Source organism: Mastomys coucha, unplaced genomic scaffold (assembly GCF_008632895.1).
Source record: "Mastomys coucha isolate ucsf_1 unplaced genomic scaffold, UCSF_Mcou_1 pScaffold21, whole genome shotgun sequence".
Classification (NCBI taxonomy): domain Eukaryota; kingdom Metazoa; phylum Chordata; class Mammalia; order Rodentia; family Muridae; genus Mastomys; species Mastomys coucha.
Window position 1 is genome coordinate 94,174,319 of NW_022196904.1, and position 23,479 is coordinate 94,197,797.

The following is a 23,479-nucleotide window of genomic DNA, read 5'->3' on the forward strand; positions in this document are numbered from 1 at the left end:
AGCCCCACAGATAAATGGTGGCAAAGAAGAATGAGCACAGAATAGAGATTTCCCTTTTATACATATTGCAACAAGTTCTCATAAAACATTCATCTGAAATAAATTAAAAAGTCCATTTGCCACTGCCTCCAAACATAAAAAGGAGCCCGTGTCCTGGATTTCAGCCCAGGCCACAGAAGGCCCTGATTGTCCATGGAAGAAAATTAAGGATTGAGGGGCCCAAAGCCTGAGATGGGAGGAAGAGATACCTCCTCTGAAGTATCCAACAAGAAAGGCGAGGTGACAGCATGGGCCTGGGAGATGGCAGCCAACTCCTTGAGAAACTCAGGGAAAATGACTGCACAGTAGACAGCATTCTTGACTCGCAGAGCCTCACCTTGGCGCTCAGAAGCCCCGCCCCGGGGAAGTAGAACTGGAGTTGAAGCCCCTGGAGAGCCCCCACCTAGTCCAAGTCCTGTTCCATCTCGCCCAGGTTGAAGAACCTGTGCCGCCTGTCGGGCCCTGGTTGGGCTGTGTGCATGCCGCAGGAGTAATTCCCCCAAGGATGGCCTCCGGCTCCTCACTGGGAATAAACAGGGGTATCAGGAAAGTGCTGGGATCAGGGAGCCTGCCTTAGTCTGAGGAGCAGATTCCCCAATCCCCCTGAAGTTCTTAAACTTCTCCCCTGGACAAGATGGACAAGAAATGAACTGAAGTCCATTTCTTGTCTTGTTTCTAAAGACTACTGAAGATGAGAGAAGTGCTTTTCTCAGTCTTCATACCCAAATCCAGCTTGTTTAGCATCTCCCCTCCATCAAGTCTCAACAGCCAATATTTGAACTACTTTATTCTCAGCTACAACTCCTTCCTTCTCCTTGACCCCTCCCCTAAAGAATGTAATCACTATTCTACCACCACTAAGACTGATCTCCTCAGTAAGATATGCCCTAACTTCTTGTTTCCTCTAGAGCAGTAAGTCTCACCTTTCCTAATGCTGCAACCTTTTAATACAGTTTCTCATGTTGTGGTAACCCCTAAACATAAAATTATTTCATTGTTACTTTCTAACTATATTTTTGCTACTGTTATGAATTGAATGTAAATATCTGATATGAGAGCTCCAAAGGGGTCACAACCCACAGGTTGAGCACCACTGCTTTAGACCTACATACATATAATACGTAGTCAACTACTACTTTGCTCCGCCTACCTAGAGCTGACATATACAACTGTAGGTCAAGACTGCTTCGTTTCTTCACACTCTAGTGCCCATCAAGGGTCAGCTTCCTTACACTACTTCGTCACTCATCAGCCCTTGTCCTATACCCGCCAAGACCTCGCTCCCATTGTGTATACCCAGACAACTTCATATTTGCTTAGACTGAACTGAGCTGTCTAAAATACTGCCCTCTGTCTAACTTTTTGGACTTCATCACTATGGAGCCTCTAGATCATGATAAATGTTTTTATTCACCATCTCTCATGTTGGTGACAGTGACAACATATAAACTTATTAACCTTGCATTCAGAGTCCTTCATAATCAGGGTCTCACTTCTCAAACTCTCTAAACCACACACACTTCTGTGCAGATACCTACCTTCCTGTTACATCTAATCTGCAACTTTCTCTGGGTACAATTTGCCATTCTTACTTTTTTATCCTTTCTAGCTGAGTTAACTCACGTAGGAGAACCCTGAAAACACCTGTGATATTCCCTACACTGACTTCCTGTTCTGCTATCATTAACGTCAATAATTTCTTCCCAAGGCTTCTATCTCAGGCACTAAACTTAAGAACTTAGACTGTCACATTTAATGCTTCCTTGTCTCCTCAACCATTGACCATATTCTGCAAAACCTTCCTTCCCATCTCTGCCCTATCACATGCTTCCTTTCTTTTTAAACTTCCTGGTCCTGACCTTCTTGAATCCCTTCTCTTAGTGCCAATTACCTGCAATTAATCATCACATGCAGATTTTTAAATCTCTCCTGATTTCTTAACGACTGGCTGAAAGATCCAAGTTCTGTTCAGCCTACCTGCCACTCTAAACACCACTCTTAGTCTGGCCAAGTTTTCCTGTCTTACCACCAGTTGTCCCACAACCTTGTAAAACTTCCTATTCCAACTAAAATCTAAGATGTCACCTGAATAAAAACAGAATACATCTATTCCTACCTAATCCTTACTTATTACTCAAGGCCACATACCACATCAAGTTCTCACAATACCTCAACCCAGTAACTTCTTTCTCCTTCCTTGTCCCTAGACCCTTATGCAGTTTGTGCTGATACTGCCAATTAAGCTCTTTTAATAAAATAACTGTATTCTCTGACCCAAAGCCTAACACGAAGACTTGCTTTTCAATAACTTTTCAATTTCTGGATCTTAACTAACGCTGGCCAATGAAATACCTAGGTAAAATAAAGGAGGGTGTCCAGTTAGTCCTCACCTAGGGAATCAGAGCGGCGGGTGGCAGGTCCTGCTGTAGGACCCTCAGCCCAGTCCAGCTTGCCACGAGCAATGAGGTACTTCTTGGCTTTGGATAGCAGAGCAGGGAAGTCCTCCTGGGAGGCTGCAAAGCTCTCAATCTTATTCTTCACAGAGCCCAGCACCTAGGAGCACAACTTTATGACATTTCTGATGGTTCCATGTTTATCAGGCCTTTCTAGTCCCACTGCACCTGGTCTCAGCCCACCCAAGGTTGCTAGCTGTGGGCCTGGCCCACCACTGAGCCTGGACGCACCCATGCATGCATGCATCGCACACCTGCAGCAGGGACTTGACACTGGGCTGGAAGACCATGTTGGTGTTGAGCAGGAAAGAGCGGAGCAGGGGCTGGGGGTGACAGGCCAGCTGGGCCACCAGCCCCGTCAGCAGGAAGTTGACATAGACGGAGTTCTGCAGCATGTTCTCGAGTTTGGCAAAGAGCACAGCCATGAAGGGGCCTGGGAAGGGGGTGGGCACAAGGATACAAGGCCTGAACACAATGCACTCTGCACGCATTACTACCCCAAACAAGACCCCCAACTAGATGAAAATTAAATGTAAGTATCTGAGCATCAAATGACCTGTGACCAGTTTATCTAGACAATTAAGGTAATCCAGATGCCAGCATTATAGACATAACTGATGAGTCAGAAATTAGGCTATAGAGTCAGAGATCTCATCTCAGATTTCAGATGAGCCCTGGGACAGGATAAGCTGAAAGCTTGCCAACATTTAGTTCCCTGTTTATTGTAAAAATAAGTATCTACCTCATATGATAATTAAGAGGACCAATGAGATATCAATGTCAAATATCCAGTACAAGATCTAGCAATTTTTTTCATTTGATTATAATCATAACCTATACTGTATTTCTCAGTTTTTAAAAAGCTTCACTCAAGAATACAACAGAAGAATACAGAGAACCAAAACACAGAATCAGGTTCCAATTAAGATAGAGTAGCATGAAACTGGTCACAAAGAAAAAGAGATGTAACACAGAAGAAACTATGAACTTCAAAGCAACTATTAAGTCTTTAAGGAAACAGAGACAACATTAGCTCTGTCCTTCAGGCACAGGAGAGAGAGGTAAACTAGACCCTGCAGGAAAAGAATAGCTTAGCTGGGGCACAGAAAAGTGACTCAGGATAAGAAGGGATTAGCATTATGTCCTGGGACAGATGCCTTAAGACATAACAGAACAAGAGACTATTAAAGCCATCACAATATTTCTAATGAAGGATTTTTTGGAGAAAAGAGCTGTACTAGCAACTATATTAGAATAATGAACAAGAGGTAGTGAATCCTGAAAAATGTTATACTACCATCTGCTGGAGGTGTCCATACGACTAGCCATAGCTCAAAAGTAATACTAGCTTAAGAGTCTAAACAAAATCTCTAACTTTTTCCTTCTGTTCACTCCCTGGGAGTACCTCTGTAAAGGATAACACAAAGAGCACAAGTAACTTTACCAAAAAGAAAAAGGAAAGAGGCACCAACTTAATACTTCAAGTCTGTGATAAAATCATACTACCTCTTAAAGGTACTGAGCAAGAAAGGAGTAGAACAGAGGCTGAAATGAATAGAAAGATAGTTTTCGATAGTCTGCAAGAAAGGAATATGACCCCAGTGCTTTAACAAGATAGTCCCAAGCTTACCAAGATATACAGTACATAAACTTGGATACCAACAACTAGTCTTAGTCGACTTAAATCTCCCATAACTCACTGATGATAATCCCAGTGAAAAGCTACCATTTGCTGAGTTTTCACAATGTGCCAATATAATATTAAATGATTTTCATGCACCAATGATAGGTCCTAACTTAAGGTCTGCTTAATCCAAAGCCTGTGGTCTTAACCTTAGCCACTGCACTGCTTCCCAGACTGTTTTGCTGAGATGTATATTAGAGCCTGATAAAGGCTTGTCTTGCTCATAAACAAAACAGAGCCAGCCCAAAATCTCAGGGTGGGTCTAGTTCCAGAGACATCAACCAAAAGGGTCTACCATCGACACTCAGAGACATACTTTGTCATTTGCCCTCAAAGAGAAGTGCTGCCTACCATCCAACCCTTATTAATCATGTCCTTAAAATAACTATATTGGACAGTCATGGCAACCAAGAAAGTACAAGACAGTGGATGAAAGAAATAAAATCAGGCCCTTCTTTGGAGACAGAAGGTGCTGAGCAGGAAGGAAAATACCAAAAGGGCTGACTCCAGGACCATTAAGAGACCTAGCAGAAGACTGAAAACTCAAATGCACAGACTGGTGGGAATGGCACAAAACAGAGGTGCACATGTGTCTTTCACACAGGACAATACAAACATCCATGTGGCTCAGATATATTTTTCACCAAGCACAGAGCATCCTATTTATAAACCTCAGAAAATGGCCAGACTAAAGGAAAAGGAGGAACATGCATATAAAGACATACAAGGCTCAGACAGAAGTCCATATCCAAACCAGCACAAGCATGGAAAGACGTATCAACAAACGTGAGGGCACAGTATGACATGGTATGTATGTAGAAGGGACTCAAGCAAAATGGATGACGGCTAGGCCAATACATGAAAATGGCATAGCCAAAAAGGTCTTAGAAATCGGCACAAACATGATGAGAACATGCAAGAGTACACAGCGGAAAGGCTTAGGTCAAATAGCTTACCAGTGAAGGGCTGGCTCGGCAGCTGGTGGAGAGTCCGCAAAGGGCTGCTGAGGAAGGGGCCGGGGGGCTCAGGAGGGCAGGTGAAGCTCTCATAGGCCTCCTCCTCCTCAGGAGGTAGTGGAGGCTCTAAGGGGGGCTCTGAGCCAGCTCCACCATTGCTCAATGCCACCTCCAGCTCCTGGAGCTCTTGCCCAAAGCTCTCTAGTCCTGTCATGCCCTCAGAGGTACCCTCTAACAATTCCCTAACTCCTTCCTGTGGCACCAATCGTGGCACCAGACGAACCTTCTTGGCTCCTTCTGGCCATGGCCCTGGTACCCCATTGAGCTGCGGTGGGGGTAGGTAGCCAGGGGTATCCCCTACACCCACAGCTAGCCCCCGACTCCCTAGGTTTTCCTCCTCTCCTTCCCTCATATTGTCCCTGTCTTCCTCTGGCAATAGGCTGCGTTTCTTAGTCCGGGAGCCAAGAGAGTTAGGCTCAGGAGGGGGGTGCTCTCCATCATAAGGGGCAGACCAGGTTCGGCAGGCTCGGACACAGCGGTCTACACCACGACGTGCCTCACGTAGATACTCCAGGTAATTGTCTTCTAGCTCACCAGGCTCCTCTGCAGGGCTGGGCCTTCGACCAGGGCTGGAAGTTGGGGATGCAGTAAGCCCTGGTGATCGAGGAGCTGGACCTGGGGACTCAGAGCCACCTAGGCTCTGCTGCCGAAGAAACAGAGCCAGACGAGATGGTGTGGAGGGACGGGGCACTGTTATCACTGATGAAGAATCAACACTTGGGCTTCCAGGGCCTTTAGAGAAAAAAGAAAAATAAGCAAACTCAAGGAGACAGATCAAGAAACAAGAGATCTAGAGACTAAAAAAAGGAAGAAAATGAGGACGTAAAAATGGAACCACTTTGATAGCTGACTCTCCAATCTCTAGACTAATTTATCTTAATTCACCACCTCCCTTACCACCTCCATGAATGAAATTATACAAACAGAGTACATGACTGAAATAAAGAAGAGGAAGGCTAGTTCTTCCCAGAAGTTTACCCTAAATTTCTCTAGGAATGCTAAAGATCCTCTCTACAAGACCACTCATTAATCTCCCTAGAGAAGGAATTACACTCATTGTCACCTTCCTCCCCTCACCCAAGCCCTGCTTTCTCTTTAGGCTCACCCAGAACCCAGGCCATACCCGTGATGTCCTCCCTTCTCCCTGCCTCTCTGCTAGGCCCACCTCGTGCCCATGAGGCATGCTCTGGACGAGGTGGGCTAGGGGCATGGTGCCGACAGCAGCGTGGGATTAGGGAGAGAAACTTGTCAGCTGCTCGTCCATAAAGATCCACATCACGAACAGCTGGCTTCTGGCTCAGCATCACATGGTTACATGGGACAAGATACCTGGAAGAGAGCAAAAAAAAAAAAAAAGAACATAGGGTGATCAGGAAAGAAAGCACCTAGAAGAGCAAGCCAAGTGAACGAAAATGCTAAACCAGGCTCCAGGAGACTATCATAAGCAACCCCAATAAAGCCCACTACCCCAACAAAATACTAGGCCCTGAGGGTCAGCCATCCCTCAGCCCTGCCCCCACAGGTACCTGAGAACCAGCTGCAGCAGAACATCCTCACAGCTGAGGTTCAGAAGGGTCCTGAAGAGACTCAGAGAGACCATGCAGAGCTGAGGGGGAAGGGGAGGGAGGGAGTCACCATAAGAGCTCTCCACCCTCCAAACTATTTACCATTTCCCCAACCCCAGGCCCAACTAACCACTCCTTGAATAGCCCATGTGCCAAGGTCTAGCATATAATCAGTATATAAGTATTAACTAGACAAACATATAATCTTTGTGAACAATATTTCACCACTGGCAGATAAGAAATAATCATGTGTCAGATCCACTGGAATTCTACAGACCATACATAACTGAAGGCCAACACACTGATTCCATTAATGCTCCAATGAGACCCTAAGGACACAGACACTAAAAAAGACTATTATAACAAACTAAATGATTCAAAGGAAACTACAATGATATGATAGACAAGCAAATACCTGTCAGAATGTACTGTAGTAACATAGTACTTGAATGACTACCAATAAAGAATCAGAAGGAACCTGGAAGAATCCCAACTAGGAAGTAGGTGGACTTATGAGTATGGAGTCAGAGTCACTTCTCAGGAGTGTATTTCAGGAGGTGGGATAAAGAGCTCAGGGCAACTGACAGGAAAGGGAAAAAGTAAGTGGGTAGGTCAGAGCAGGAAAACATTGTTTTAGAAATGGAAGAAGCCTTATTTCTGGCTAGACATAAGTAACAGACATGCAATGAGCTAACTCTCATTACTCTGAATTCCTAGTGTTTTATGCTTTCTTTATGGCAAGTATACCAGATATCTTTGTCTTGTATAGTCTTGACATTGCTTGCTAAATGGCTATTAAAGAATTAAATGGATCAATAATTGGAAAAAGTTTACACTTGGGTCAACATAGATTTCCTAAATGACCATTTTAACTAGCAATGAGAATTCAGACTCCCGAATAGTAGGGTAAGCAGCAATGTGATTTTTCAAAGATTTGAATCATCAGAACCCATAAAAGACTTTGCAGATGTGATTAAAATTATGAACCCTGTGGGGCTTCACAGTGTAGCTCAGTGATGAGTATTTATTTAGTATGCGTGAAGCCCTGGTTATGATATATATCATCACAATTTAGAATGTGAGACTGTCTCAAAGAAAAAGAAACAGAAGGAAGGCTTAGAAATGTACCTCAGTGGTAGATTGCTTGCCTAGCACTCACAAAGCTCTGGGTTTGGCTCACAGTTCTGTTTATAAGAAAAAAACTGTAAAAAAAAAAAAAAAAAAAAAAAAAAAAAAAAAAAAAAACTGGGAAAGAGGCTCAACATAGCAGGGAAGTGACCCATAGTTGTTGGCTCTGAAGATGGAAGAAAGCAGTCAAGCTGGAGATGGTCTTCAACAGACAACAAGAAAAAAAGCCCAAATGTGTGCTCCAGAATGAAAAACTAATGGTTTAAGTCACTAAGTCCGTGGTCACTTGTTTTGATAGCAATTAGAAATGAACGCAGATAATCAGGCCCACAAACAAGTTAGCCACAGTGGTTCACCTGAAGGCACAAAAGCCAGGTGGAAATGAAAGCATCTATGTTTAGCACGGGAATCCTACCATCAGAAGAGACCTAGTTACTGCAAGAACCAGCAACCAAGAAGTAACAACCCAAGAACATGAAAAGGTCCTAAAAACCCTTGGAAACTAACAGAAGTAAGTGCTAGAAACTGAAAACCATGAAAGAAAACTACAAAAGTTAAGATTAGGATGAAAGAATGGTAGATAATCACAAGGATGATAGAGGAATGCACCTTGAGGGAAATTAACTGTCAGGACAACCCATGGGGTCAGACAGACCTCAGACACAGGCATGCCCTACCTTTAAAATAAGGATAAATGATATGTACCTTTATAAAATTAAGTGTTTGATATCAGAAACATATTCACCGTCTCCTCTCTCCTTTCTAGAATGCATGATTCCAATCTTCTCAATTCTTATCCTTCTCATTCTTTCTCCCTCTTGCTCAGCCCATCTCTAGTCACAAAGATCTTTCGGTCCTAAAATACATTATACTCACTCCCTACTACATGTCCTTTGCATATTGGTCCCTCTGCCTAAACTATTTTTCTTAATATTCAAAAAGGTAACTCCATCATCTTGGGCATAGCACCATCTCCTCTGGGACATCTTCTCTAGCTAGTCCACTCTTTTCTAAACTCTTCTATTTATTTATTTTATCTTATTTTGCACAAATAGTAATCTCAATATTCAACTATTTTAGTAACTTAATTTGTTGCCTACTTTCTGCATTAAATAAGCTCTAAGGTATCAACAACAATGACTACCATGATATCCCCAGCATCCAGTGACCCAACAGGATGTTGTATCAATACAAATGTGCAGGTAAAGGGAATATAAATGGGTGGGCAGGTGGATTTGTGCCCTGATTATAGGTCAAATGCAGCCAATCCAAAGAGGAGAGACAGCAAGCCTACAAGGAACTAGATCAATTATTAGTACAGACACAAAACCCAAAGCACTCTTACATCACCCACAGTAACTGAGAGAGTGATAAACAGCTTAAGGGAACTGTGAAGCAATACTACATTGCAAGCACTATGTCACAGTAAAGCCTAGAGCCCTGAAAGATAACTGTGCTGCAGATGCACATAGTATGAAAAACAGGGAAGCAAATTAAATTCTTTAATCAAAATGGCTAAAAGTTTAGTGCTACATAGTGCTAGCTAAGTGACTGCCAGAATCAAACCCCAAAAAGGAGCAGGGACACTCTTGGACAACAGAGATGAGAGAAAGATGGCTCACCCAGGTAGTAAGCCAGGACAGAGTTTAAGAGCCATACCCGGGAGTTGCTGCCAATACGGGCAACGAGGGTGTCAAGGATGGTGTGGGTATCATGCCGATGTAACAACAGGAATCGAAGGAAGGTACGGAGCAAGGCAGGCTCTGAGATGCTCCGCAGGAAAAGTTCCAGGTAGGCGGTACTCGCAATCATCTCCTCCACGGAGGTCTGGATGGAGGGAAGAAAAAGTCTGGAGACTTAAGGTTTCCCTATACATATTATGATTCATATTCCCTGGGTTCTAGAAAACAAGAAGTATCAGGAAAGGAAAAGGGAAGGAGAACACTACCCACTGCCTTCCATATAAGACCTTTCACTGGTCAACCACCCTCCCACAAGGTCCTCCTATGCCTCACCACCTATTATCCTTACCTTGTGCAGGGCAGGGCCCATGACAGGCACCAGGAAACCATTATGAATATAATCAACCAGCTGCTTCTGCACCAGAGGGTGAGCTACCTAGATGGAACAAGAGAGAAGAAAGAGATTATGAAGAGTCCACTGCCTGGAAGGCAGCAGAATAATATAATAAAGATAGGCATAACTCCAGGAAATGGACCTCTTACCCCAACTTCTCAAAGAACCACACCCCTAAGGTGTGTATTACCCTTAGTATTCCTACCTGAATGACTGCATTGCAGAACTCTAGGGAACTCATGAAGAGTGCAAGGGCAGGCACTCCTATCCAGTCTTCCCGGCGCAAGCAGTGCCAATCATCCCCTGGAACCTCAATCTTTCGAGGCAGTGAGGAGTACAGGGCACTCAGCCCTGTGGCCAGCACCTAAGGAGGGTTACCAAAAGCTCAGATAATATAACAAGAGGGCTTTGGGACCTAACTAACTGTAAGATTTTATGGGAATACAACTAAAAGATACTACCAAGGCAGGTATTAAGATGCCATGTATCAGAATCTTGCCTACAACACCGGCCCTATCTAGCTATGCTCATGTTTCATCCCCATTCCAACATCAAGGATTTGCTTTCAAATCTGAAGTAAAGGTCCTTCCTTGACACCTAGCCTCTCCATGTCTCCTGGATAGGAAGATGCTGTCCAATGTTCACAAGCCTCACCCTACCCCCGATCCTAGGGTTTGCTAACCGGGCAGAAGTAAGAGTGATCTGCGATGTAGCGGCCTACAGTGGGGCTCCCGTCTGACAGAGCCATGAGCAGAAGTAGAGCATCACGGGCCTGCTGGCCCAGGGTGCCTTCTCGATGGACAAAGGGGACAAGGCGAGAAAAGAGGAGAAGACGTGGGGCAGCTCCAGGCTCTGGGGGTGGCTGCAAGAAGAACTCGAGCAGTGAAGGCTCCCGAGCAACACACACGCATAGTTGGCTGAGAAGTAGCACCAGGCCTTCATCCAGTGCTGGGCTACTGGGCACAGGGCGGCCACAGGCATCCAGCAGGGCAAGCAGAGCCTCACGAACTGGCCCATGCCGCAACAGAGGCTGGCGAGCTTCGCTCACTAGCATTTCAAATAGTTTCAGCTGCTCAGCCCGCCTCTCTTCGACCCCATCCCCAAACTCATCCCATTGCAGCTGCCATGTCAACACTCGGCTCAGCAGATCTTCACGCAGAGCAAACTCTAGCAGAGGCCCAGGGCCTGAGGGGGCTGTAGGAACTGCTCGATCCTCTGCCAGCAATGTTAGCATTTGGTACGTGTGGTTTCTCACAGCACTGAGATCATCTGCACCTCCAGCAGCTGCCCGAGGGCCTTGCCGCTCCAGGATTCGCACCACCTGAGGCAAAGGACAGAAAAGAAGAGTCTAAGATGATAAGGTAACTGAATGGGGTGATGAGAACATCAGACTCAGAAGGTTACAACTACTGGGGTGAGTAACAGACAGGTATTGTGTCATGGAGTCTCCTACCTGGGACCAGTGATTCTTGAAGACCATGAGGCATGTCTCAGGGTCAGCCATGACAGGTGTCTGTAGACTGGCCCCTTGTGGTACACGGTGCCCAGGGACCCGGGAGGCCAGCCTGCTCAGCCAGTTCATCTTCTCCATGAGGCAGGCTGGACAGGGCCAGCAGCCTGAGGACTACACTCTGAGATTGTACCAGCTGGAGGCTTTCTCCACTTCTGTCTCCAGTCTGCTTCATCCGGTCTGTAGGAGCCAGTAGCTGGCCACAGAGCCACAAATTACACCAAACTAGAATAGTAGCAAGCCCAGAGTTCACTGTCCAGTCCAGTGTTGCAAATCTAATTCAAAAGGAGAAGAAGGAAAGGATAAACAGCTCACTTCTCATGACTTCCCTGAAAGAGTAACTCAGAAGCACTACACTGAAAATTACACAAATTACACAATTCCACACAGTACATGAAACTTATGTGCCCAAAACAGAATGCATAATTTCTACTACCAAACTTGTTCCTTCCTCAACCTTTTCTATTTCACTAAATGAGTCAAACATTCATTCACCTATATCCTTAGATCAAATGCCTGGCCATAGTCCTTGTTTATCCTCTTCCTTCTATTATCTAATTCATTCAACAAATCTTGTCATTCCAGAGCTCTATGAGTTCAAAGCCAGCTTGGACTACATAAAGGCAAGCTGAAGCTACATAGTTAAGGCTTTGTCTCAAAAAGAAAATAACAGGGATGAAAAAAAGTCCAAAAAAAAAAATTTTATCTATTTTAACAGTTTCTAATGTAGCTTTCTTTGAGACAGGCTCTCTATATACTGAACAGGCTAGCTTTGAACTCACTATGTAACCCTCAAGTCATCATTCTGGCCTCAAATTTATCATTCTTTTGCCTCACTGCCTCACCCTTATCAATGCTGTGATTAGATATGCATGCCACCATGCCTGGCTTATAGTTCTATCTTTGCCATCATGAGAGTTTACTCTCCATTCAGCAACTATATTGCTTTTAAATCTAGATTTTACTACATCTCTCCTCTGTTGGACAGCCCTCAATGGCCTACTATCACACTAGTAAGTCCTAATTCTTTACCTTATCCTATAGAAGCCTATACAATGTAATCTCTACAAGCTTCTGTCAGTCTCCATTGATGCTTTAGTCACATAGGTCTTAAATAGTTTCTATTCCCTGTGTCTAGATAGATCTCCAGCTCTTCTCCTTCCTCTCAACAGTTCTACTTAAGTGCTATCTTCTCAGAGAAGCCCTCCATACTTTCTAAACAGCTTATCTTCCTAGCTTCACTTTCTAGTTCATAATCCCTTAAAGTTTCTATTATCTGAAATCTATCTATCTCTCTAGCTAGCTATCTTATCTACCAAGAAATTAGTTCTTGGAGGGCAGGATCTGCCTATCATATTTACTTTTTGCATCCTCAGTGGCTAAAATAGTATTTATTTGTTTAATGCTTGAATACCTGCTCAATGAATGAACAAATTGATAACATATACCAAACTAGCTATTGGCCCAGACCATAACCCACAGTTCCTTCTCCATCATACCTAACACCTCTTCTTCATCAGTATTGTCACTAAAGAGCAAAAACTCTTCAGAAAATCATGTGTTCAGTTGTGTTTCCTCTTTAGACTCTAAAGGAGCTGAAAGAACCCAGAAATTTGAATCAAGTCCCACACTTTGACCTAAGGTTATATTAACCAACACATCCGTTCATCAATTTCTTTCACAGTTACCAACATCACAACTAAAGGAAGATGGCAACTGTGCTGAAGGACACTTTTTGTAAAAGTGATCTTATACAGGGAAGGGCCAATCCTAAAGATCAGGAACTCAACTGATTAACTCAATGTATAACAATACTGATAAACTACTGGACATTGTACTAAATAAGCATTGAAAATACAGGTAAAACAAAAATGGGGTAGGATAGGCAAAATACCTAAAAATATTTGCAAAACTGTAATAGAAGAGTAGAGATGCAACTAACTTGACCGGGGTGCTGTAAGGAGGGCTCCACAAAGACAGTATCTGACTTATACTAGTTGTTACATGAGGAGCTTTCTTCATAGCAAAAACAATAAAGTTAGGCAAAATGGCTCACACCTTGAGATCACAGCACTTGGGAGAACAGGAAGGAAGATCATGAGTTCTATTACAGTCTGAGCTATAAAAGCTAAAAGAAATCTCCATAAAACAAACAAAACTAAAATAATCTAACAAAAAGCAGAGCACTGGGAAAAAAGCATGACAAATCTAAAGTGAGCCCGCAAATTCAGTGAAGCTTAGAGAGCAGAGGCATGGTACTAAACTGAAAAGAGTGAAGGTTACAAACACCACTGAATGTGATGCTACAGGAATCTTAAGTTTTAACTATTGACATCCTGGAGACAAAAATGTTTTTAACAAAGACATTAAGATCAGATTTACCTTTAAGAATACTTCAGATAGCATTATAAGGTATAGCAGAGATGGACAGATATCAGTAGACAACTTAAAAGAAATTTTTAAAGATCTCTTTTTTAAAAAGTAATGCTATAAACTAAGGTAGCAAAAATACCAATAAAAGGCTAAATCTTAGATTCACTTCTATCTAAATATGTCCTGTGCAGTAAATAGTCATATCTATAATGTCTTTGCAAATTATTTATACTGTTTCTCTTCTCTTTCTGCAGGTAGCCATATCATTCATTCCTTGAAATCCCAGTGCCAACACAGCATTCAAAGATGTTTGTGAAACACTGGCTCAGTATAATTAATAACAGCATATACACACACCAAAATATGCTCAAAGCATATAGTATGCTATATATAGTATAGTGAGCATATAATAGTGCTCAAAGCACTATTTATTAACATATTCATTTTACAAATGAGGAAACCAAAGCCCAGAGATTCTAAACAAACTGCCTCAAATTAGGCAGGCGGCAAACAGCTGGTCTAGAATATAACTGAAAATAATCTGCCTCTGGATTTAAATCAAAGGTGAAAACAGGTAAGACCTGGCACATCCAGAGGTGAGCAAGAGAGGTGATTAATGCACCCAACACTGGAGACTTGGGAACACTATTGATTGTTTTGTAACACATAGGGGAATTGTGCTTCACAAAAGGTGGTAAGAACAAGTATAGTACACACCTGAAATGCTAGCAGACTAAATCAGAAAGACTACCAGTTCAAGGCCAGCCTGAGCTACACAGCAGATTCCCAACTGGCCCAAATGAAAATAGCATCCCTCTAAATCAGAGAGAGGGAAAAAAAAAAAGATGGAAGAAGAGGGGGAGACAAAGAGGATGAGGACAGACAACAGTTTTAAGCATGTTAAATGTTGAGACACTTAAAGAATAGTTCAAATATCCAGAAAATGGGCTAGGAATGCAGCCTCATTGGTAGAGTACTTTGTCCAACATGCACAAAGTCCTGGGTTCAATCCCCAGCACCACATAAACCAGGAATAATGGTGCACACCTATAATTCTAGCACTTGGGAGGTAAAGAAAGACAGGATAGAAGTCTTACATAATCTTCAACTACAAAATGAGCTTAAAAGCCAGCCTGGGCTGTGAGACTGGCAAAAAAATTTAAATATAAAAAAAGAAAAAGAAAAAAACAGCATACTTAAGTTCAGAGTGGAATTAAACTAGAGCTATAAAATTCAGGAGCTTCCAGTCCATAAGTGATCAATGAAGCTACGAATGGTTATCATGAAAGAAGCTAAATGCAAGATCTTAAAAAAAAACAAACAGGATTGTGGTATTTGAATGAAAGTGGCCTCCATGGGATCATAGGGAATGACACTATTAAGAAGGCTTGGCCTTGTTGGAGTAGATGCAAGCCTTGTTGTTACTGGGATTGAGCTTTGAGATTTACAATGTTCAAGGCAGGCCCAGTGTCTGTCTCTCTTCTTGCTGTCTGCAAATCCAGATGTAGAACTTTTACTCTGAGGTCCTTACCTGCCTGTACACCATGACCATAATGGACTAAACCTCTAAACCTGTAAGCCAATCCCAATTAAATGTTTTTCTTTATGAGAGTTGCCATGGTCATGGTGCCTCTTCACAACAAAAACCTAAACTAAGACACAAAGAGAATTCATAAATGCCAGATAAAATCTGTATCCTATAATCCCAGCACTTGAGATGCTGAAGCGGGGAAGATTGTCAGTTTGCAGCTAGCCTGAGTTATATAATAAGGTAACTTCTCAAGAGAAAAGAAGAAAGAAGGAAAGAAAGAAAGAGAAAAAGAAAGGAAGAAAGGTAGAAAGGAAGAAAAGAAAAAAAAAGAAAAAAAGAAAGGAAGAAAAAGAAAAACAAGATTAAAATGCTAGGTATGATGGTATATGCCTTTAATCCCAGGACTTAGGAAGCAGAGGTCTGTGAGTTCAAAACCAGCCAGGACCATCCATCTACATAAAGAGCTCTAGACCAGCCAGGGGTAGGTACATAGTGAAACACTGCCCCTCCAAAAACAACACACACACATCTATCCACTCACACCCCCAATAAAGACAGTGAAGGTAGTCAGAAACTAGAGGCATCTAAGAAATAATGATCTAGAAACCAAGGAATGAATGTTTCAAGAAACTGGAGATTGCCCATATAATCCCATAAAGAGAAAAAGTAGAATGAAAATGGAAAACTGTCCACTGGTTTTACTGACTTTTTAATATAATCTTAGAAAAATAGTTAAAGAATGACTGAGAGTCAAAGTATAAAATATACTTTAACAAAATTCACAGAGAAAGATGAAAACAGGGCCATTTGTATAGAAAAAATGGGGAGGTGGGAGTCAAGAGTTCATATGGTTCAGAACTGAATGCTGCTGGCTCAGGCCTGGGAAGCTGAAACAGGAAAATCACAGTGAGTTCCAAGCCAGCCCCAAGGATGTTTGTCAACTGAGAAAATAAGTCTGAAGAAAGGAAAAAGTTAATATGGATAAATAAGTTAGGAATAACAGACAAAAATAAGGAATACGATATCTGAAAAAAAAAAAAAGCATATACCTTTTTGAAAGAAAGGAAGACAGCAGTACAGGATAAGTGCCCACCTCAAGTAAATATAAATGCAAGACAAAGGGAAGCATCTAGCACCTCACCCTCCCATCCCAGCCTCAGCCTGCCCACTCCCCTCACTCAGGAGACTAAGAGTAAGAGAGAAAGGAGAAGGGAGAAAGTAAAGCCACAGAATGGATGCTCACTTTCACACATGGCATCCTCTAAACTATCAACTGCACATGCTAGTGGCTAAGAACAGAAAGAATGCACTGGAAAAAGTACTTACTCATAGCCCCAAGGATTTGAGGTCCAGGCAGGCACAGGCTGAGAAACCCAAAGCCCATAGTTAAATGATAAAAACTCTCCCCTCTCACTGCTATTAGCCTTTGATACTGTACCAGCCTCTGCTGGTTTCTTTAATCACTGCCTATACCTTTGTAAATATAGTCCCATTATTAATTAAATTCTTATGAAACCCAGCCTGAGCCATCTGCCACCTGCCACCTGCCAAGGAGCTTGACTGATACAAGAATATCACTGTTTACAGAGTATCTCTACAACATATCTCATTTGAGGACTGAAAACAAATAGAAACCTTATGCTTGGAAAAGGATAACACAAATAGTAGGTAAGGCTTGAGCTCTGAAATTTCTCAAACAAATCTAAATCTCAGTGTACCATCTTTTAACTGTGTGATATTAAATAAATCACAACTCTGAGCTTGTTTCCTTGTCAAAAAATTCCTAACAAAGTAACTATTCCTTTTAAGAAGTAAATGAGGTAACATTACTTCAAGCAAAAAGCAAATCCTCTGTAAACTGTTTCTTTGCTCTTTTCCTTTCTGGTCATATATGACAGGATGCTCACACCTCTGAGATAAGAGCAGGTCTAACCTGCTCTAAAGTATATCCTGCCCACTCAAGCCTGCAGAAGCTCAGCAAAATAAGCCTTGCATGTGTCTAAAACAAAACCCCTCCAGGTTTTGGAAGATTAACAAACTGTATCATGCAATATCTGGGGTACCCAGTCTTCCTCAACTCCTTAACCACAAAGCACCCTTTTCTCACTGCCTCCTGTGGGCCTTGGACAAGAAACACATAAAATCAAAATCTCAGAAGCCAAACCCAAACACTTAATCTAGGCCCTGTCTACATACTGAAAAAAAATTTTTAAAAAGGTCTTTCCTTGGTATTCCTACCACCTATTTACTCCTGGCAAAGAGGCAGAGCTGTCATGTAGTTATGATGTCCTTTGTCCCAAGCAAAGTCCAAAGAAAAAGATAGATTCCTCTGTCTTCCCTGATTTATTTTCAGGCTAAACCACAAGCTGAATAGGAAAGAAGCAGTTGACTTTTCCGATGTATACACAGCCAGGGTCAGCCACTCACCTCAGGGTCCAAAACACAATATAGCTTTAAAGGCCCCCACAGCAAAAGTTGTCAGCCAACCTTAAAACAGCAGAGACAGGAGTGGCTCAGCTTCAGCCTCTCTTAAGAACCTTTGCCCTGGGAGAGGCAAAGAGAGAGAAGCAGGAAGGGATAGACAAGTTTGTTTTATTTATACACACACACACACACACACACACACACACACACACACATATGTGTGTGCATGCATACACACACAGAACTTTATCAGACAAGGAGAGACTTAATGACCTTCCGAGAACAATCCTCTTCCTAAGCAAGACTGATTATTGGCATAATAAGGCTTTTGCCCCAAACACTGAAAGTGGAAAAGACCTGATTAAACCTGTAGAAATGGGGAGGGGGAGTCTCTCAATAGTCTATCAACTCACACATACCATCCTTGCTTTTCAATGTCTCAGACAAATGGGCTTTCAGGATACAGCCTACCTCTCCCCATACCACCTAGGCCTCTTCCAGGTATCTCTTCATCTCAGTGGATGGTCATAAGGCACAAAATGAACTGCTGGCACACAGTGACTGTCTTTACAACAGTGAACTCCTCAGTGTCACACATGGTTATCTCTACACCTATTGTTTGAGGGTGACAAAGAGGAAGTCAAAGACTGGGTGAAATTGATCCTAAAGGGTAAAAAAGTTCACTGGAAAAAGAAGAAAAGATGTTCCTAGAAGAGGAAGCAGGTTTTACAAAGATTCCAAGGCTAAAAAAGTAACATGTTTGTTAGAGAACTGTGAACAATTTATTCAAGCTAGAACACAGAGGAGGGAGTGGCAACAGAAAGGCATGAAGAGGTGAGTTAAGGCCATATTAAGGAAATTGGATGTTGTCCTACAGGCTACAAAGAGCCAACTTTTTTAAACAGCATAGTTCCATGATCGAATTTGTATTTTTAGAAAGATCATTCTAGGAATAGGCAAGAAAAGAACAACTTTTAAAGCAATAGACTTTAAAAACTTAGATAAACGCCAAGGAGCTGACGACTCAGGCAAAAGTTGGTGATGATGTGGCAATGGAGATAACAGAAGCAAAGTATTGGTCATCTTAGTGACTGACCAAATTTAGGAAGGAGCAGAAAGAATAGAGGATAACACCAAAGTCATCCTCTGAATTGATATAAGGGCAGATGGTTGCAAAAATGGGTCTTTGGGGCAAAAAGGCTAAGTTCTGTCTCAGGCATGTTAATTCAAAGATGACTGTGGAGATTTGTACATAAGTACATATGTATATTTAGAACACAGAGACTGAAACATATAGAGAAATAATCACATCATTCTGATTTTTTTTTATGTATTTTCATATTCGCCCTTTAAACTAAAACTATCTTTTTCTCCCCTAACCAGAATGAGAATTTTATGCAACTTCATAGGACCACAACTTATTTCTATTGTTATCTTATGGGACTGAATTCACAAGAATTTGTTGAAAAAACAAATGAATGTATTTGTTTTCCTAGCCCTTACTAAGAGTGCACACACCACCACAAAAATGTTTCTATCACTACAGCATCCTCATCCATGTTTCATCCTCTCAGACCTACCATTCCTCTGAATATCAGAAGTCAAAATCCATTTTAATTAATGTTACTATGGCAACAAAAAGTTTAATATAGCAAACAAAAAGCTTTCCAAATTCTATGCCTTCTCTAGTACAACCAAGAATTTAGACAAATCCTAAGAATGCTCTAACATGCCAACCATAGTAGTGCACACCTTTTATCTCAGCACTTGGAAGGCAGATACAGGCGGATCTCTGTGGCCAGCCAAGCTACACAGTGAGACCACATCTGGGGGTTGGGGGGGAGACAAAAACAAACAAACAAAGACGAGTGGAGAAGGTAGAGGGAAGGACAGAAAGAAGGCAAAAAAATTGTCTAACGTGATTAACACAATTTTCAGTAATACGCAACCTAATACTATACACACCTATTCCATGTCATTGATACAATATTAAAGCTCTCACCCCTATGACATGCTCACGCCCCTTAATGTTTTGTTAGTAGAACAATTACAAATCATAAAGAAATACTTCTTACAGGTATGAGGTCCTCTATTCCATCACATTTCCAATACATAATGTGCCCTTTGCCCACACTGCCTTTACTCTCTATTACAGATCTTCCTTCCTCTAGTCACTAGCACTATGAAGATGCCAAACTGACTCGTTTTGTCACTCTACCATGTAAACTGCTAGCTTCTGAATCTGATTCCTCATCTCTAAAATTCCTTCCTTTGCCTACTTCACAAGGCATCAACATAATTTCAGCAAATTTTGAGGATGCTATGTAAAGCATGCTGTATGTCAGGATTTCATAAACCAGTAGAAATATTTATTTTTAAAAAGGTGATCAACTTTTTATTTTCATGACTTTCTTTAAATTTTTACCACTTTATTTCTTCAGTGAAAGAGCAAAGAGCACCTTAATACCAAAGAAGGACAATAATACTAGAATAAGTTAACCCTGCCCCTCTTTTGGCGGTGTTAGGATCAAACTTATGGTCTTGAACATGGAAGGGCACTCTCCCACCGAGCTGTTCTCCTAGGATATAACTTTATCTTTAGTTCTTTTGTCCTGTCTTATACAGATGAACACTACCATGGACTGGATCCACAGCTCAGTGTTTGGGGACCACTACTACAACCTGCTATGCTTTTCGGTCCTTAAAGGTTCTGAATATCTGGCCAGACATATCATTATGAAGAAGGCCTCTTTGGCCTCCAGAGAGAAGAAATGAAAATGTATCACAGACCCCTTTGGTCTCCAGAGAGAAGAAAACACATCACAGCATAAAATAACTAGCTCTGAAGCTGAGATTCTTTAACAGAATATAAACTGAAGCTGTCTCAAATTCTCAAAGGATAGTCTTCATAGAAAGACCTAAATATTGTTATGGTTAAAGGAGATTCAAGATGCCTCAACTACATAGCAGACTGTCAGTAGAGAAGATCCAGAGACGTGAAAATGGCCATATCACTAGTGAGACTAACTTCCCCAAATTCACGTTTGTGTGGGTAAGGAGATGGACTTGTAAACTACAAATAAAATGAACGTAATTACAAGGAACAGAGGGGAAAATGAGCTGTAAAACAGAGAAAACTTTCCAGGTGGTCAAAGTACTCGGCACCTTGATTTCACAAATATGCACATATGTCAAAACATGTACATTTAAAGTATAAGCAGTTTACTGTACCAAAGTTTACCTCCACAAAGCCATGTTTTTTGTCCCTGCTTTTCAAACTCCTAAGAAGAGTGAACCTAAATGCAGTGCTGCATATGACAAGCCATGTGACTTCCATGAAAGCAACTGATAGTCCAATACAGATGACGGCAATAGGGAAGGAGGAATGTAGTAAGTGTCCAGAAGCAGGCACAGAGAAAAATACGGGCAGTTCTATCTCTCCACCGCTCCAAAAACAAACAAACAAAAACTTCACGAGGGTCTCGTCTTAAAGTATGCCTTACAAAAGCAGAACGTGAGTTATCTATCTGTGGTTCATTACTACTCTGTGGATGACTAAACCTCAAACATTTTCACTATTAGTTATTGTTGCTCATGATGCTGTTTTTGTGTGTAGTGTTTTGGGTTTGTTGTTGTGGTGGTTGTGGGGTTTTATCCCCTCTCTCACTCTCTAAAATATCCACGGGCACAGGGCAGCCAAGTGCACAACACTTGCACCTATACTTTACTTGATCTAAAACTCTCCCTGGACAGGACATCCAAGGAGGCCCCACAACCTACCTCATCTCTCATCCAAGTCTCACAGCCCTCAACCCCCCTTCCCTCTTTTGCTCTGCTTTCAACTCCTACATCAAGGCACTGCCATCCCCCGCTGGTTCCCGCCTTGGCCTTTAACGCTCCCCCCTGCTCGCACAGGCCTTATTCCCTCAACTCTTGTCCCAGGACGTCCCTCACCTTTCCAAGCTCTGCGAACCCACACCCTTTGCAAACGGTGGTTACGAGCTCCTTCAACTGGGCCTTTCACATGTGGGCCCAGGATCTCCTCTAGCCGACTTCTTCCTGGTCCACAGTACCTAGGCTGTCCCCCTGGCCCCCTACCTCAGACGTTCGCAGCCCCTCACCACCTGCCAACCCTTCACCCTGTCCCTTCAACGCCAGCAATACCCAAACCCGGTGCCGTCATCCCGAATCCCCTCGGCACCTTGCGCCTCTGCGCGCGCCGCGGCCCACGCGTCTCTCTCGCTTGCACCACGCCGCCCTGCCCGGGCCTGTCGGCGGCCGGGCTAGGTGAGTTCAGGCCGCCGCCATCGCTCCTCAGGCAAACCAGCCGCGCCCCGCCCCGCGCCACACGCAGCCCGCGCCCCCGCGCACCTCACGCAACCGCCCAGTGACGCACGGCTGGGCAGCGGCGTGCCAGCTCATTGGCCCGGCCAGGCCCCAGCCAGAGCGTCGACGCTCGTTTCCTGGCAACGGCCGAGCGCAGGGGCGGGGTCTCCGTCCGCATTCCAAGAAAGGAGCGGCTCCACACTCTCAGGCCCCGCCCCTTCGCCCCGCAGACTCCGCCCTTCTGAGGATTCTGGCGTTTCATAGGGAACGACTGAGAAGAGGCGGGGCCAGAGTAGAAAAATTCGAACCCGAGGGCAGAAGGCTGCTCTAAAGGAGGGACAAGCTTCTGAGGCCAGGAAAGACTAGGCTTTGGAAGGCACGGGCGAGAGAGAGGGCGAGGACGAGGAGGCGGGAACACAGGCCCGGGCGGTGCTTAAGCGTCAAGTAGGCAGGGTTTCTCCTGAAGGGTAGGCCAAGGGCCAATCTGTGGGCAGGGTTATGGCAAAGCTCTTCTAGATCAGGCTGGTTGTCACCAAGTTAGTTTGCTTCCACCAGACTTGTGCACGCAGGTTGGATTCTACCTTCCTACCCGCAAAGACCGCCTCTTCCTGGCTCTCCCGAAGCTTAGGTGACCTCGTAGAATGCGGACTAAGTTCCTACATGACAGCCTGGATTCCTGATCCATTAGAACGTGTCTCAGTGTTAGCGCTGTGAAAGGAAAAGCATCTAGAAGCAGCGCTTAGCATGATTCCTGTGTGTAGAGGATGAAAGAGCTGAGAGATGGCTTCCAGGAGGAATTCTGGCTGAAACAAGAGTGAGAAACACTAAGAGAATTAGCCGTTTCCGATAAAATCTGTAGTTGAATGTATTCTATCAGTTACCTGATTGTAATCATTCTGTGGTTACATAAATGATGGATGACAGAGGAACATGAGTAAGGAGTTTACAGTTTTGTGTGTTGTTTTTGTGACTTTTCTATGAGCCTAAAGTTGGTTCAAATTAAAAGTATTCAAAAAGAAGAGAGAAATGGAAATTTCACCCTAAAGAGTTAGCTATACTAAGGCAAGGCAGAATGGTCAAGACCCGAAGAACACCAGACACCAATGTGTCTGAGCTGGGAGCATGCAAAGCAAAGATTCAGATGAGAATGAAAACAGAATATAAAACACCGCAGGACTAGTTGACCATGTTAGTTTATATTGTATTCTTGGAATAATAGAGAGAGGCAGCTTTATACAAAGTCAGGTGGACAGGGCACCTTTGCAAATGGTCATTCAAAAGCAAAGCCCAAAATAGGATCATAAGAATGTAGAAAAGGAGCCAGGCAGTGGTGGCACACGCCTTTAATCCCAGC

The 23,479-nt window shown here is 43.0% G+C and overlaps 1 protein-coding gene and 1 long non-coding RNA gene across 5 annotated transcripts; one reads left to right on the top strand and one right to left on the bottom strand.

The window, feature by feature from the left end:
• Positions 1 to 42: 42 nt before the first annotated feature.
• Fam160a2 (family with sequence similarity 160 member A2) lies at positions 43 to 22,172 on the bottom strand. Of its 4 annotated transcripts, none has more exons than XM_031387718.1 (12): positions 22,001 to 22,172; positions 11,415 to 11,746; positions 10,644 to 11,282; positions 10,167 to 10,325; positions 9,917 to 10,003; positions 9,545 to 9,712; positions 6,719 to 6,798; positions 6,358 to 6,521; positions 5,133 to 5,924; positions 2,747 to 2,925; positions 2,430 to 2,592; positions 43 to 562 (listed from the first exon to the last, which is right to left on the bottom strand). In XM_031387718.1, exons 2-12 carry the CDS (start codon positions 11,550 to 11,552, stop codon positions 204 to 206), a joined length of 2,928 nt encoding a protein of 975 aa, XP_031243578.1. In that variant the 5' UTR covers positions 11,553 to 11,746; positions 22,001 to 22,172; the 3' UTR covers positions 43 to 203. The 4 variants fall into 4 exon arrangements, with proteins under 4 accessions (XP_031243578.1, XP_031243577.1, XP_031243580.1 ...); XM_031387717.1 differs by having other exon boundaries at positions 6,316 to 6,521; XM_031387720.1 differs by having other exon boundaries at positions 5,727 to 5,924; positions 6,316 to 6,521; positions 22,001 to 22,171.
• LOC116102725 lies at positions 10,976 to 20,905 on the top strand. The gene is made up of 2 exons (XR_004123264.1): positions 10,976 to 11,322; positions 20,425 to 20,905. It is a non-coding gene; the product is annotated as an uncharacterized LOC116102725 (long non-coding RNA).
• Positions 22,173 to 23,479: the final 1,307 nt, after the last annotated feature.

Coding starts and splice junctions, on each gene's coding strand:
- Fam160a2 (XM_031387717.1), bottom strand. CDS start 11,552: ATGGAGAAGATGAACTGGCTGAGCAGGCTGGCCTCCCGGGTCCCTGGG. Junction 5,925..6,315: donor GAGAAGGGAGGACATCACGG/GTATGGCCTGGG, acceptor TTTTCTCTAAAG/GCCCTGGAAGCCCAAGTGTT. Junction 2,593..2,746: donor GTGTCAAGTCCCTGCTGCAG/GTGTGCGATGCA, acceptor TTGTGCTCCTAG/GTGCTGGGCTCTGTGAAGAA.